At 38.2% G+C, this 16,020-nt stretch overlaps 1 protein-coding gene across 1 annotated transcript; it reads right to left on the reverse strand.

Moving 5' to 3' along the window:
• Positions 1-10,694: 10,694 nt before the first annotated feature.
• On the reverse strand, positions 10,695-11,633 carry LOC105818376 (olfactory receptor 52H1-like). Its single transcript, XM_012654333.1, has one exon. It carries the CDS (start codon positions 11,631-11,633, stop codon positions 10,695-10,697), a length of 939 nt encoding a protein of 312 aa, XP_012509787.1.
• Between the last annotated feature and the right edge of the window lie 4,387 nt (positions 11,634-16,020).

A 16,020-nucleotide genomic window follows, 5' to 3' on the forward strand; every position in this document is an offset into this window, starting at 1 on the left:
AATGATGCAGAGAACAGAAGGCTTTATCTTCCTAAAAGTAGTTAAAAAATGAAATGATGTCACCACAGATGTCATTTACTCCTCTTAAATAGTCACTCAATTTCTTGCCTTTCTTCATTCCCACCAATTCTACTCAAATTCATGCCTTCCTCATTTCCTGTCTGTTATTAATATAGCTCTGTAACTAATATGCCCACTTTCAGAATTTCCTTCTTCCAGTGAAGCCTCTGCTTTGCTGCCTAAATATTCTAATGTGAGTATAATCAATTGTAATGTAAATATAACTTCTCTAAGTGTGTGCTATACAGAATACCTCCCATTTAAGCTCTTCCATGCTACCCTCCACAGCTTTCTATCATGTTCTGGGCCCTAGGACATTGATCTCTATGAACTACATTGAGGGCTGCTCGCCCTCTCACTTCTGGTTGAATTAGGCAATAGGAAACACCAACAGGAGAGTGGAGAGAAAAATAAGAGTGAGGTTAGCTGTTTATTCCTTCAGCACCCTCCCAGTAGGGTTGTTGCAAGCTCACTGCATCCTTGTCTAACAGTATTCTCTGGCCCTGGTTTCCTCTGGTAATATCTTCTTCTTGTCCCTTAAGTCCGATGGTTGTAACAGTGCCGATGTCATGCACCCAAGGAACATCACAAGCACTTGTGATTTACCTACACACACCCACACTCTTGTAAACGGTTTCCGTATTACATTCTCCTCAATTTACCTAAACTGAGTGTGCAATCCGTTTCCTGCTGGGATCCTGATACAACGGCATGCAGAGTCCTTCTTGACCTTGCTCTTGCCTACCTGTCTAGCATTATTAACCACCATATCTCACCATATACTTCATGTTCCCATCATACCTAAGTACTGTGAAATGTCTAAAAGCACGCTTTCTCCCACTAGCATGTCTTTTTATTTGGTGCTTTTCCTGAACAGAATGGCTTTCTCCATTTGATCATCTGGCAAATTCCTAGTATTTACTCAAAAATCAGCTGAAGACATCCACCTCCATGAAGTCCTTCTATCATGCCTTCTCCTATGGAGAGAGACCACACATTTTCAACATGCCTCCCTTGGGGAATATAAAATTGTTTAATAATTATGTGTATGACTCTCTCCCCATTACACTGTGAAATTTTTGAGTCTTATTTTTTCTCTATATCCAGCATCTATGCCTTATGTACATTACAACAACCAGTAATGCTTAATGATTAATTAATGAAAGATTAAACAGAGTAATTGAATTTTTTAAATGGACTTGAGTAAGTGACTATGTTTGGAAAAATGATATTCCCTTTTGGGAGCCTTGTTTATGAATCAGATAAGATCTTCCCTTGCTAGTTCTATGATTCCTAACACATTCTTTTCACTCTGTATGTTCCAGGAGGTGGTCCTTATCACCTCTTGTTTAATACATTTATAAATTAATCTAATCTAATTTATGTAATAAATTTCTGTCTGCCTTCTTGATTAATCATATGCATTAGTTGGATTATAAAACATATCTTCCTTAGTCTGCTTTGCCAGCTTTAGAATGTAATATTTTAGAATAATGATACTTTAGGTCCAGTTAGTCCAGAAGCCACATAGGTATGTGCTCCAGCAAACATCCAAGGAGATGAAGCATACCATAGGAAGGGAAGAAGAAAGGGAGAGACTGGAGCTTTCAGGTAATTTAAAATAGAGAAGGTTTCTCAGAATGCCTGCTTCATGGTTTGAGGTTATGCCAACAGTAAAGGAAAAAGAGAAAAAATTCTGGAGCCATCTAGCCTTGGGAGACTCCTATAGGTGAAGCCAGAATCATCATTCTTACCTTGCTGAAGTCCAATCTTTGGGAGTCAAAGAATCTTGTTTTTAGAAGGAATATTAATATTAAGTTTATCCAGTAATTCTCACCTAAAAAGAATTTTAGAATATGGAAGAACCTAAGGTAGGATTAAAGTAGTCTGTGATAATTATAAAGAATATTCTTCCTTTAGTCACCTGAGCACCCAAAGCTGCTTTATCAAAAGATTAATAGTACATTATGAATTTCATTTGTTTTGGTAATTGTAATATGTATTTCTTATATATGACTGCAAGTTTATACTAACTTTATACTAACAGTCACTGTAAATTTTGCAGGTAATGATGTTATTACAAATTTTAATGATTAATAAGATTATTTTGTTTATATTTTAAAACCATGAAAATAGTTTACTACCAATTTTACTGTACTTTTATACATCCTTAAGAATTCAAAAATTCAGCTACAACTTTCAAAAAAAGTGATTGTAAACATGTCAATGCCCATCTTAGAAAAAATATAAATGTTTTTGCTTCTATCCTGGTAATACCTTGGATTTTTAAATAATAGATAAATAAATGGACCATAATCTTGTCATCTGGTTGGGAAATAAATCACAAAGCATATATAGTTCAATAATTATATGATGCTTGACTCTCAAATGTGATATACTAAAATGTGATCACATGGCACTTCCTTGTACAACACATCTCTAGTAACAGGGAAATTATGCTTTCTTAAGGCAGCCATTCTAAACCTCAGACTATCTGAGTTTCAAAACATTTCTCTTTTCATTGAGTCAACATGTGTAACCACATTCCACATTAAACACTAGGATTTCTCTTCAATATCTTAGGCTTCCAATTTTTTACTCTTTCTATGGCTTCTCTTTCATTTCATTCCTTCACTGAACTTTTTTTTGATATTCTTTTATGTACCAGTTATTCTTTCAAGTGTTTTAAATACATTGAAGAGTGAGAGCATGCATGGTTGAGGATATATTAAGCTTATTGTCTAATAAGGAATAATTAGTCAAATAATCTCCAATATATGCATAAAATGCTTCATAGATGTATTCCATTAAAAAAAGAGTTCCTACTCAGGAAAAGCTTCCCTGAAGAAATGAAATTTAGTTTCCAAATTCGAGTCTTCCTGAAATGCTTCAAACATCTCTTGTATGACTCAACTCCCAGTGTTGTTACCCTCCTGAAGGCCTCCGGCTGTTGTCTAGTCTGAAAAATAAGGGATCAGGACCTAGGCTCAGATTTCCTGGGTTCAAAATATCACTCTACTGCAGTTACTTGCTAACTGTATTACCCTGAGCACTTTTCTTATTCCCCTCTGTCCTGTTTCTTAATATAAAATTCAGATAATAATACTTCCTACGGTTTTGTGTAGGCTTAATTGAGAAAAAGCATGTGAAACATATATTATATATTATTAGTCTCTGTAACTTAATAAGCATTACATATAATGCTCACTGTTATTTCTTATTATTTTAAAATCTCTGAGTTCATTGCTGTATGTACTCACTTCTCAAAAGAGGAAACTTTATTTAGTTCCTCATTTTGAAAAACATATTGGCTTTTCTTGAGTCTGTAATACAAGGGTGAGGACATTTTGGTTTCACCTTCTCCTAAATCAAAGACTCTCTTCAAAGATTCAAGACTTGTCCTTAGCTTGGTTCGAGGAATTCTCACAAGGTATGAAATGGGATGACTCCTCAGTAATTCCAATCCCACCAACGTGTTACTGCGCTGAAATCCCCTCATTAATTTCCTTAGGTCAAGAAGCTATTGTGACATTTAAGATCCTTCTACACAAAAGGAGCAAGTGTGTTCTAAGCTGCCACTAAGAGCAGAATAAGGAAGAAGGAAAGCTTGTCTTATTTTTGTTAAAGGAAGAACTTCTTTAGAGGCAGTCACCTGATTTTTCCCTGGATAAAAACAGATCTACACATGCTGCAATAGGATTTCTAGCTTAGTAGGTATCTAAGGTTTCTGCACACAAAATTCCAGGATTATCTACATGGAGGAAATGAGATTTTGAGGGTACCAGCTGTACTCAGACATTGGGGAGACAGGAAATCAGATGAGTTTACAGACTCATTTAGGCTTTCTGGGGACACTGAGAGGATCCTAGGCACTCAGGAGCAAAGTTACTCATTAACAATATATATAGCTTCACTCCTACCTTGCTAGCATGACCAATACGAGTGAGCTCAAGATACAACTATTGTGCTCCACTATAGTAACCATTTCATTATCTATATGTATCTCATAACATCCTATATTATACCTTAAATATATACAATAAAATTTATTTTTTAAAAAAGAAATTCTGACCTCATCGTTGTTTTAAGAAAGGCTGCTCTTAGAAGTCCATCTGACTGGCTTGCCTTGAGCCCGTATGGCAAACAGCCAGAGACAAAATCTCTAACTGAAACAGGAAGGATTCACATGCAAAGCAAAGAAGGACTTACTGATGATAATTTTTGGCATAGATCAAGGTAACTCAAACACCTGAGGAATTCAAGGAACCATAGTTTGTATAATAGGTAGTTTGAGATGACCTTCAGAATAGCCAAGGACATCAATATCTCTATATGATTGTCATCTCTATCTTTCTCTGCTTCTAGCTTTAAACTATCCTCAGCCTTATTTTCTATCTACTTTATCCATTTAACACTCACCCCAGCCTCAGTGATCAGCAGTAATGAATAAGAGTTGATCTAGCACAAGTAGTATAGTTCCTGGATCTGAGCTCTGATCTCATTTATCCCTACCCTGTGAAGGCTTTTTTGGCCCACAGAGGCTGTGCCATGGTTCAGAGCACCAATGGTCTGAGATGTTAAAAGTAGAGGCAAATTTGCAAATAAGATCTCTAGGGGAAGAGCCATATCAGAGTCTTCTTTTAAAAGCCAGACATGTTTTCAAGGCAGGAGAAGGGGTTTCCATTGTCTTGCCCTAATGGATTAATAGCTGCCTATCCTTTAAGCAAAAAACATAATGAAATTGTGCCAGGCTGTTGGGGACAGCAATTCAGGGAGAAGGGATAGAACATGGAATGAGGCTAGAATGGGAAAAGATATATCTTGGGTTGGAATTTGTACAGCTTCCTTTATTGCCTAATCCAATGCACATACTGCCTATTTTCAAGAAAAGAATCCCTGTGTCTAATTTGAGTTCCTCCAGGTTGACCTTGAGCTTTATTCTTTATTTCTCTTTAACATTTTTGTGTGTTTATTAGGGTTATTTGTTGTCTTTTCTTCTTCATCTAATTATACCAGATGATAAGCTACTTAATCAAAGGTACTGCTCATTATGGCTGAGGAAATGATATATTAGCAGTTGTTGATATAGAAGTCAGGGATTCAGAGAAAAGGTCCACACTAGAGATATAGTTTCACTAGTCATCATCAGAATGACAATATTTAAATGAGGATAAATGATATAAAAAGAGAGTGAGTCTATAAAGATGACTGAAAGCTAAACCCTAATATTAAGACATTATGTGATGAGTGATTATGTCATGAGAAAGAAACAATGAAGGAGACAAATAAGGAGTAGCGGTAAGGTAGGAGAAAAACCACTGAAGGCCAGTGAAGAAAGTAATATTTTGAAAATGTATGTAACCTAATATTTTTAAAGTATATAAAATGGTGGTATAAGGATGAAAAAGTGTAATACATCTCCCTCATCTCTTCCAAGGTCCATGGCCAATGCTCCTATAATAAAAGACAGAATAACAAAAGAAAAACATAAGAAATGTATTTAATTCAAGTTTTACATAACACAGGAGACTTCACAAATGAAGAAACAAAGACTTAGGGAAAACTGTCTCTTTGAGCTTAGGTTCGATGCAGAATGGACAACTGTGTGGAATTGTGACTGGACAAAAAGGGTCTGAACAAATGGGAACATAATGAAGGGAACTTGGCAAGACCTGTTTGTTCAGGTTCTTCTTGGCCTTTCTGTGCAGCACAGCACAACCCTTCTCCAGTTATGAGGGAGTACTCTTCTGAAAAAAGTGTCTGTGGCCTGTTTTCAGGGGAGGAAGATCATTTAACGACATCTCTAGGTTTTATGCCTTGATTTGAGGGGGAGGAGTTCTAGTTTCTATGACCTGTGGAAAATGTCAGGGAGAACTTCTTGCATGTGAGGCCCTTCCAAGGTCCTTCAGTTTAAAAACCTCATCATGCCTAGACACCGTCCTTTGGGTCATCCTGTTCTGAGCCCCAGCAGTAGCATAGCTGAGTCTCAGCAGGGTCTTTATATAGCTTGATCAGCAACTTCTTAAAGAAACTCTGTGGGAGTTAGACATACCATGTTCACAGACTCAGTGTAGAACTCCTAAGACTTCTTATGAATAGGCTGCTGTATCTTCTGAATCCTTGACCTAGATTGCTTCATAGTGGGTTATCAATAAATGTCTGTTCAATTGAAATGAATCCCCTTCTAACCGTAGATAACACAACCCTGGAGACATTTCTCACAGTGGCTGCTGTCTCCCCAGTTATGAAGAGGTCTGCCTTTTCCAATGCTTTCCTCAATGACCAGTCTTACTTGGCAAGTCTATCTTTCCTTAGTGGTAAAACATCATTAACTTTTTTTTGAGCCTATTATTTATTTTTTTCTTTCTTTCTTTCTTTTTTTTTTTTTTTGGAGACAGACTCTTGCTCTGTTGCCTGGGCTAGAGTGCCATGGCATCAGCCTAGCTCACAGCAACCTCAAACTCCAAGGCTCAAGCAATTCTTCTACCTCAGCCTCCCAAGTAGCTGGGACTACAAGCATGTGCCGCCATACCTGGCTAATTTTTTATATATATTTTTAGTTGTCTGGTTAATCTCTTTCTATTTTTTTAGTAGAGATGGGGGTCTCGCTCTTGCTCAGGCTGGTCTCAAACTCCTGGCCTTGGCCTCCCAGAGTACTAGGATTACAGGCATGAGCCACTGCGCCTGGCCTGAGCCTATTATTTATAGTATAGACTAACTATCTGTGTGGGGTAAATCTCTAACACACATTACATGCAGGTCTGAAAACCATAGATATCCACCTGAGGTATCAGTTTAATTAGGAAGGCTAGTTTCAAAGTGTAGTGGCCAAAAATCTGAAATTACTTCTAGTTCCTCTTATCCCTTCCTTTCTGCTACAACAAAATTTCTTAACTATTCTGGAAATCAGTTTCAAATCTGTGACAATATATTAATTACTTGGAAACGCTCAAAGACAAGATGAGAGGATTAAGTTGTGTCACAATTTTTACCTTACTATGGAGAAAATAAGTCTTTCTCTATGATGCTTCAAAATTTTCTTTCTGATTAGTCTGAATTACAAATCCAGGCAGATGTGCACCGTGGAAAACAGTTATTTCACTTGTTAATTAAAACTAATTTGTTTCAACCCATTTATTTGGCACATGTTTATTGAGTGCCTATTATGTGCTACAAACTTGCAGGTGATGAGAATACAATGATAAACCAGGCAGACACTATCCTGGTCCTCAATGATCTAATGGAGGGGATAAACATTAAAAAACTATGTATACAGCTATCACCTTATTAAAGTAGTAGCATATCCTAAAATAAAAAGTACATAGTGCAGTGAGAATGTACACAAGAAATAATAATCTATTTTAGGGTGGAAGGGTAGTGTGCACGGGTTTTCAGAAAGGTTTCTCCAGACAAAGATTAGGATATAAAAGGATAAAATTTATTTTATCTTTTAGGAAGAGAGCGATAGGGAGAGTGAGGGCGAGTGAGCATAGGAGACAGAAAAGGGAAATAAGTGGAAGAAGAGAGAGGGGAGTTGCATGATGAGGCACCCAAAAAAGACCAAGGAGATGCCCCCACCAAGGACAAGAGGCTGGTCAGCTTTTATGGGAACCAAGACAAAGGAAAAAAAAATAATTATTTTTGTCTGTTGAAACAGAAGCAGCCATGGAGTAATTAGCAGGAGGCAGTTGTGGGCCATCAGGTTGTCTTTCCTGTTTTTTCTGCTCCTGGAGGCTTGGTTACCTCTGAAACATAGTCAGGCTTCTCCCAGGGGATGTGATCTTCCCTCTGAGATTTGTTTTTGGGGAGGAAACTGAGAGCTGGAGTTTGGCACCCAGGCTGTCCACTCCGGTCTCCACAGGAACTCCTTGAGGCTATAAAACAAAGTTTAAAAGGCAGTGAGCTGGTAAATGTAAAGAGAAAGGTTTACATTTCCTTTCTATTTTTTTTTTTTTTTTATTTCAGCAAATTATGGGTGTACATACGTTTAGGTTACATGTGTTGCCCTTGGTTCCCCCCCTCCACCGAAGTCCGTGTTTCAAATATGTCCATCCTTCGGGTAGTGCGCATTGCACTCCTTGTGTATACAAATACCCCTCCCCTCCTCCCTCCTCCCCCCTCCACCCACCACCCTCCCCCTTCCCCAGCATTTTCTATTAGGCTCTTTTCAGATGTTCTGAAAACGGAACCCCCTCAAGGTGCCTGCCATCTAGGGAGAGAAAGGACAGAGAGAGAACAGAGAAGTCATTTTCTTTGTTATTTCACTAGCAAGGCAGACCACCTTTTCAATCTAGTGTTCAGGATTAAATAAGGAATATATGAGGAAGGAATTTTATTGAAGCCGAAAAAGGAGCCTCTAAGCAAAGGATAGGAAAGAGAAGAGACGAGGAGAAATTTGGTGTATTTGAGAAGCCAAAACTAGGCAAGTGTTGTAGGTGTACTGTGGTATCAGTCTGTCCTTCAGAGCCGTTTTTGTCCACTTATCCAAGATACAGAGCTATATTCATCAAGTTTCCAGCAATATTTTTTCAGTTGAGTACATAGGAGAGACAGGTGAGTTTAGGACACCAACAATGCAATGACTAAAATAACCTAGTATGGAATCTAAGCTGGTTAGAGAAGAAACAAAAGAAAAGTTAAAGATAATGGCTTGGAGGAAGAGATTTCTGCTAAAGTTTGAATATACAGCAAGCATTCATTGAGAACACCTGGTTTCTAAGGTATGTTCATTAGATAGAGTATAAGAAGATGCCTAGGACTAAGTTTCTGCCTTCAAGAAGCCCATAAGATAGGTGTGGATACACAAGCAAATAAATATAACAGTTTTTAATGGAGGCATACACAAAGCAGTCCCTGCATGTGTCCCTTTTGAACTGCCTAAAGGATATGACAGAGCAATGAAAACGTCAACACGCACAAGTGCACATGCGCACACACAGAGGGTCTTATCTCAGAATTTTACTCAGAATTTACCAGTTTTACTCTTCACTTCTTACTCACAAGTAATTTAACATGTTCATATTGATTCAATGTACAGCTTCTTTATCAGAGGAGATTTTAGGAAATAGCTGGTGTTATCCTAACACAGCTTCCTAATAGGAGCATGGATGGCTCCCATACCAAGTTTTATCTTATGTCAAAAGACAAAACTCTGAGTATGACAACATAAAAGAAAAACATCACTAATGGAATTACTTGGTTAAAAAGTCAGTGAAATGTAAATGATGTGTAAATTAACATCAATGAAGCATAAATAAATGTTAAGTAACCTGCAAGGCTCTTAATTTTACAAGAGGTAGCTCTTTTCATATGACTCTCCCCTTCCCTGCAATGATCCTAAGGAAAGACAACACTTGTGCATGATCCTGAGGACAATGGAACCATTGAAGAGTTTCAAGGTACAAAGTGACACAATCATATGTGAATTACAAAATGCTCACTCTGGCCTTTCTACAGAGAATGGATTGGGTGGAGCAAGGTTAAAACACCTTCAAGAAGACTTTGAAAAACTCTCAGAGAAATAAGTAATAGGTTAGAGTCCAGTTGAGCTCAATGGCCACAATGAAGGTGAGGATGACATGTATATATCCACTGGAATGACTTATAGGTACCTCATACTTAAAGATATTGAACTTAAATGTTGAGTTAATTTTGTGTGAGGATAATTTAGGTAAAATAAAAGATAAGCCACAGGTTTGTGGCTTTGCAATTGATGGTTTTAGTGGTGCAATTTACCACAAAGGAAGAGAGAAAGAAAAGAAAAGCACTTTTTACAGATGAACATGGAAGGATTCCAAATCAGTTTTGGAGAAATTAAGTTTGAGTGCTATCTGAGCCATTTGAGAAGCAGATACCCAGAGGAAAATAAAGAACTCAGAACTGGGAAACATACAGACCTGGGTTTAGATCCTCAGTCTATTAACTACATTTCTATTATAAGTTTCTCTTTCCTCATTTGTAAACCAAATTTACTAATATTACCCTACCAACATTATATTGTGAATTAAATATGCTAACACATGTAAAATATAGGCCAACAATTGTGAAAAGTGAACCCTTAGACATTTTTTGGAACATACAACTACAGAAAATACGTACAAAAGATGAGAAACTCTACGTAATCTAAGATGAGCAGGGAAAAAAGTAAAGTAATAAAGAACACAGAAGGAGGCATTACTCATGTATAAAATATAGACTGAAGAAGTGTGAAGCAGTAAGTTACATAATCATAGCAGAGAAGATTAATAACAACTTAAAAGGGAAAACAAAAGGTGTTGCCTTCAATTCATAAGCTGAGAAATACAGGGCTGAAATGCATGTTAGGAAATATCTATCCTTCAAATATTTTAAGATTGGCAATAGGAAAGGTGTAACCCTTAATTTAGTGCTCTTTTGTATCAATCATCAGCTTTTTCACACAATTGGTGAGAAAACTAAATCAAGAAAACCCTTGATATTCCAGAACTTTATAAGATTTTCATTCTCCCCTCTCCCTCCTGCCTATATTTTGCACTTGGTTAGAATGCTCAATTTTCAAATTAATAGCAGTTGTAGCTTTATTTTTATGTCTTTCTGTGTTACATAAAATTTCACCAAATCGAAGTTACCTAAATTTTTCCTTCAGTGTCCACTCATCACGCCTTCTTCAAAGAAAAGAGGAGAATAAATTTGTCCTGGATCTGCTTTGTCTTCACGCCATAAACAATAGGATTTAGAGCAGGAGGGACGGCCACATAGAGGTTAGCAAATAGGATGAGCACATTTCTAGGGACGCTGTGCCCAAAGCGATGAGCAAGGATGGAGAAGGCGGCAGGTGTGTAAAACATGAGGATGACACAGACGTGGGAGCCACAGGTACTGAGGGCCTTTTGGCGAGCACTCTGGGATGAGAGTTGAAAGACAGCATGGAGGATGAAGGTGTAGGAAACAGCAATAAGGATCACGTCCGAGAGGACAGTCATGACAGGGACAGCAAATCCATACCAGATGTTGATGGAGATGTCAGCAGACGAAAGCCGAGCAACACCTATATGCTCACAGTATGTGTGTGGGATGATACGTGTCCTGCAAAATGGTAGCCGTTTTATAAGAAAAACATCTGGCAGGATGACAGAGAAGCTCCTCACAATGATGCTCACCATAAGTTTGATGACCACCTGTGGGGTCAGGATCATGTTGTATCTCAAGGGAAAGCAGATGGCCACATAGCGATCAAATGCCATGGCCAACAGGATGGCTGAGTCCACTACAAAGCTGAAGTGGAGGAAGAACACCTGAGTGAGACAACCAGAGAAGGTTATTTCTTGGGAGCCAAGCCAGAAGTTACTAAGCAGTTTGGGCACTGTGGCAGTGGACAAGATGACATCCGTGGTGGCCAGCATACAGAGGAAGAAAAACATGGGCTCATGGAGGCTGTGCTCAACTGCAATGAGGCAGAGGAGGATACCATTGCCCAGAACAGCCACAACATAAATGACACAAAAGGGAATCCCAATCCACATGTGGAACTTCTCTAGGCCAGGTATTCCAACAAGGATAAAGGAACTGGGGTTGTAACAGCTCAAGTTATACATGGTTTCTGCAGTCTGGGATTCTCTGGTTCTGGAGCCCTGAGGACAAACCAAGTGTCAGAACGGACTGTGGAGGCTAACAATTTTACTCTGGTTTGAAAATCACTGGGGAAGGCAACTGTCACATTCAGGGCTCCTACATGTGAAGCACCTCCTGTCCCCAGGAAAACCTGACACCTACATGGCTGGCAGCCTGTTGCCCCTTCTCTCTGCCCTTCGACCCACTTCATTTCTTTGTATATTTTACTAATAAACTATTTGAAAGCTTTATTTTAGTAGGTCAGTAATTTCATGTGATTCAACATAATTAATTTTGTTCCTTTCTTGATGCAGATTATTTAGGATAAGTCCAAGTTCAAAATAGAGGGGAAAAAATAACAAGCAAGAGAAAAAGGAGGGGGCAGGAAGGGAAGGGAGAGAGAGTAATAAAAATATCAAACTAGATGAAGCTGAACTATGAGGAAAGGGGGAAAATTGACTTTTCTAAAGCAAATATGTTTGAGGCAATGGGTCTGATAAAATAACTGAAGAATTTGGATAAAGCAGGAGAAAAAGGAATGAGAGAGGAAGGGGAAAAGGGCAGATTCTAGTGCTGTGGTTGGTGTGGGAGTTTTGTTCCACAGTAATTGCAACATGGTCGGATTAGAATGTATGCTTACTCACGTGTACATATAAGAGAATCTGTGTACCAGAAAACACACAGTGACAAGTGGGCAGCATTTTTCTGACTCAAGCAGAGAACAGCATGCACAGGGGATAATTTATGACTGGAGAGTCAATGTCCTAAACCTTGGAGGATCTCTATTCCCTCATCTTAGTAGGAGGGACAACTCTATCAGTGAGTCTGAGGATGCCTCCATCACAGAAAACACCTAGTGCTATAGCAAAGACAAGCAGAGCAGATTCTCACCTCCTAGAGATGAAACAAAGAATAATAAAGAAGTGTTTACACCAATGTTTTCAATTCTGGCCTATCAATGTTTTGTCCCTATCGTTGTATTAAATAGAACCTGTCCTTGAGGTAGGCTTTGCCATTGAAAACACCCTTTGAGTTTTAACTCTGTTTGTGTGACCTATTTGATAGAGATTTTGAACAGGCAAGGAAAAGGAGTCAGGAACATTGATACTGGGGAGCCCAGCATTGGAGAAGCCATACAGAACATGCACCATGTTTGGGTCTTACCTTCCACAACAAATTTACAAGGACCTTCAAAAAGCTTTTAAGGAAAGGAAGTGGATCTTGCAAGCAAGTCACAACAGCCTATATTATTGTGTTTGGCAGGGATCTGTAGCCTTGGCCATAAGGAAAGAAGAGTAGCTCGAGCTACGTAGGATCTGGTGATGTCTCTGCCAAGTCCCTAGTCACAGCTTTACCTAGTGAGCTTCCCTCCCTTAGTTCTGCCATTAACAGTGCCCTTAGTTAGCCAAAGTGGGCATATTACATCAACCTAGGAGAAGGCAACTGGTTCCCACTGTCTGAAGGCAGTCTCCTGAGTGAAAGTCTGTTCTAAGATACATCTCCAGGTCTAATGCAGACAGAACTCCTACAAATACTCTGCTTATTTGAATAACATAGAATAATAGAGTCTTGTCCTCCCTAACATGGTAGTCATTTCACCTACTGTGATCTGAAAAGCAAGAGACTAAGAAAAACCCAAAATGTCTCTGTAATTTGGGCTAAATTGCACTTCAGCCTCTTGGAGCATAGATTCACTGCCTCCCAACAGGAAGCACATTTTCCTTCAGTTTCGGGTAATACTTTTAGGGGAAAAAATACAAACCACTAATCATTAAAACTATAAAGTGTAACACAAAGAAAACATCCAAACCAAGGTCTGTTGGTTCAGTCAAAGCCCATTCTAATTTCTTTGTATCTACCCAAAGAGCAATTTCCTCCTGAATTCCCTGCTGTACCACTGGTCACATTAGCTGGTGTGCACATGAAATCAAGTCTCCCACCATTGTCTATCTCCTTATTATAGAACCATTGGTGTCAGAAGGCTTCCTTTTTCCCAGGGTTGTGTCTTCCTAGGTCCTAGCTCTGCCTTTTATACTGAGCAAGCTAGAGGTTCTGTTATTTGATAAAATCACAGAGCCACTTTAGTATTTTTTTCCTCACTAATCGACCACAGTTTTCAACTCACCAGACTCTCTTCTTTGTCTTGGTTTACAGGCTTAGTGGAAAGTTCTATTCTGAAGGAAGCAAGTAGAATTTTAGGCTGGGAAAGATTCTATTAAGAGGCAAAATGAAAATATTTATGCCTTTTCCCATATTCCCAGGAGATAACTCAGGCTATATGGCCCCCTCCATTTTCTATTCCCACACAAGGGATGGAACCCACCATATTAATTCCTTTCCCTTAGGACAGAATGTAGCTTGAGGGTTTTAGTAGCCTGTGATTATCGGATCCCTGGGAGTTTCAGTGTAAAACAAATCAGACACAGTCAGTTTAGTCACAATTCTCAAAAGACTAAGAATGTTCCTGTATTTTCACTGTTCTTTAATTAGTTTATTTGTATAAACTTGCACCAATACTATACAAACACAATTAAAATTTTCTATATGCTTGATATTGGAGAGTAAGTCCTGCAATTTTTTTCTTCAAAATTTTCTTAGCCATTCTAAGCACTTTGCATTGCCATGAAAGTTTTGTAAGCAGTTTCTCAATTTGCAAACAGACACAGACATGCACATACTTAGGGTTTTTATCTGACTGATGTATATATTGAATCTTTATATCAATGTGGAAATATTTGACATGTTTATAATATTGTGTATTCTTATTATAAATATTTTAAATATGCCATGTCCCCTCATTAATGTAGCTTCTTAATTTTCTTAATAATGTATTAAAGTGTCCATGTGTTTCATGTGTACTTAAAACATACAAATGCCTTTTTTTTTAAGATAATATATTATTATCCTATAGCTACTATGAAAAATTGCCACAAATGTCATGGATTAAAACAACATAGATGTATTATCATACAGGTCTGTAGTTCAGAAGTCCAGCATGGATCCCACTGGTCTAAAAGCAAGGTGTTGAGAAGACTGCATGCCTTTTGGGAAGAAAATTTTTTCCTTGCTTTTTCTATCCTCTAGAAGCTCCTTTCCTTCATCTTCAAAGCCAGCAATGTTACTTCTGCCCTTCTACCATGGTCATATTTTCCTTTGACTGCCCTATTGTGATTTCCTTTCTCTCTTTTAAGAACTCTGAGTGCATTTGAGCCATGTGGAAAATCAGGATAATCTCCCTATTTTAAGGTCTATTGATTAGTTTCATCTGAATTTTAGATGAAACTAAATTCCATTTTGCCACATAACTCAACATAATCACAGGTTCTGGGGTTTAGGAAGAGGATAATTTCTGGAGGGGCATTATTCTATCTACTATACATTTTCTTAGTTTGTAAATTATGTTTGTCGAATTTACTACTCTTGATTAATTTTAATTTGCTAGATATATTAGCAATAATACATGCATTGAAATGTCTCATTTTGTTTTGTCATTTTCCCTTTGCTTCTTAGTGTTTCACATATTGGGGTTCATTGTTGTATGGATACACATTACCTGGCTTAATGTATCCTGTTGGTTTGCAGGATCATTTTGCATGGGAAACTCTCTCTGACTTTTCTTTCTTCCTTACTTTTTTGCTATGCTCATCCTTCCAGTTACCTCAACCTATTCTCCTGGAGAACTCTGTCCTAAACCAAAGCTTAATGTATTGGTTTGGGATCCTGTTCCAGTAATGAGTTCATGGATATGAAATATCTAATTTCTGAGACAAAGGAAGATTGTTTCAGTTCCCAAAGGCAAAATGGGTCTATACCTCTCACATCTCTAGGCCAGCCACTCTCTGCAAACTTTAATTCTGGAAAGTGCTTTCATAGCGTGTGTGTGTTTAGTTTCATCAGAAACCCTATCACCCATTCCTGGCTTCAAGTAGTGACATCAGTGTGGGTTGTATGTATGAAAGAACTGTTACAATCTCTTTCAGAAGCTAAACTTCTTACTAGGATACCAATTTCTTTTTCTAGATATGAATCCCAGAAAATCTATGGATTTGTGGACACTTGACCCATAATCCTTGTTTTATTTTCCTTTCCTGATCTACAAAGATGCCATTAGTATTTCAAGGATAGACCAAACCCAGAGAAAGTGTCATCTGCAAGCAGTATCCGGCAAAAGTATGAATGGGATGGGAGATCCACTGTGATCTACCTGCCAAGATGTCCTGGCCTATTGGCTCAGGGAATCTGACTCATGGCAGTGTTTTCAGCTTTGGCCAGGATCTGCAGGCAGGACAGCCTTTCCACGCTATTTCAGCATCTTTTTTTTTTTTTTTTTATTTCAGAATATTATGTGGGTACAAATGCTTTGGTTACACA

Source organism: Propithecus coquereli, unplaced genomic scaffold (assembly GCF_000956105.1).
Source record: "Propithecus coquereli isolate 6110/MARCELLA unplaced genomic scaffold, Pcoq_1.0 Scaffold44, whole genome shotgun sequence".
NCBI lineage: Eukaryota > Metazoa > Chordata > Mammalia > Primates > Indriidae > Propithecus > Propithecus coquereli.

Bases quoted from the DNA above. Each gene is read 5' to 3' on its own strand.
- LOC105818376 (XM_012654333.1), bottom strand. From the start codon at position 11,633: ATGTATAACTTGAGCTGTTACAACCCCAGTTCCTTTATCCTTGTTGGA.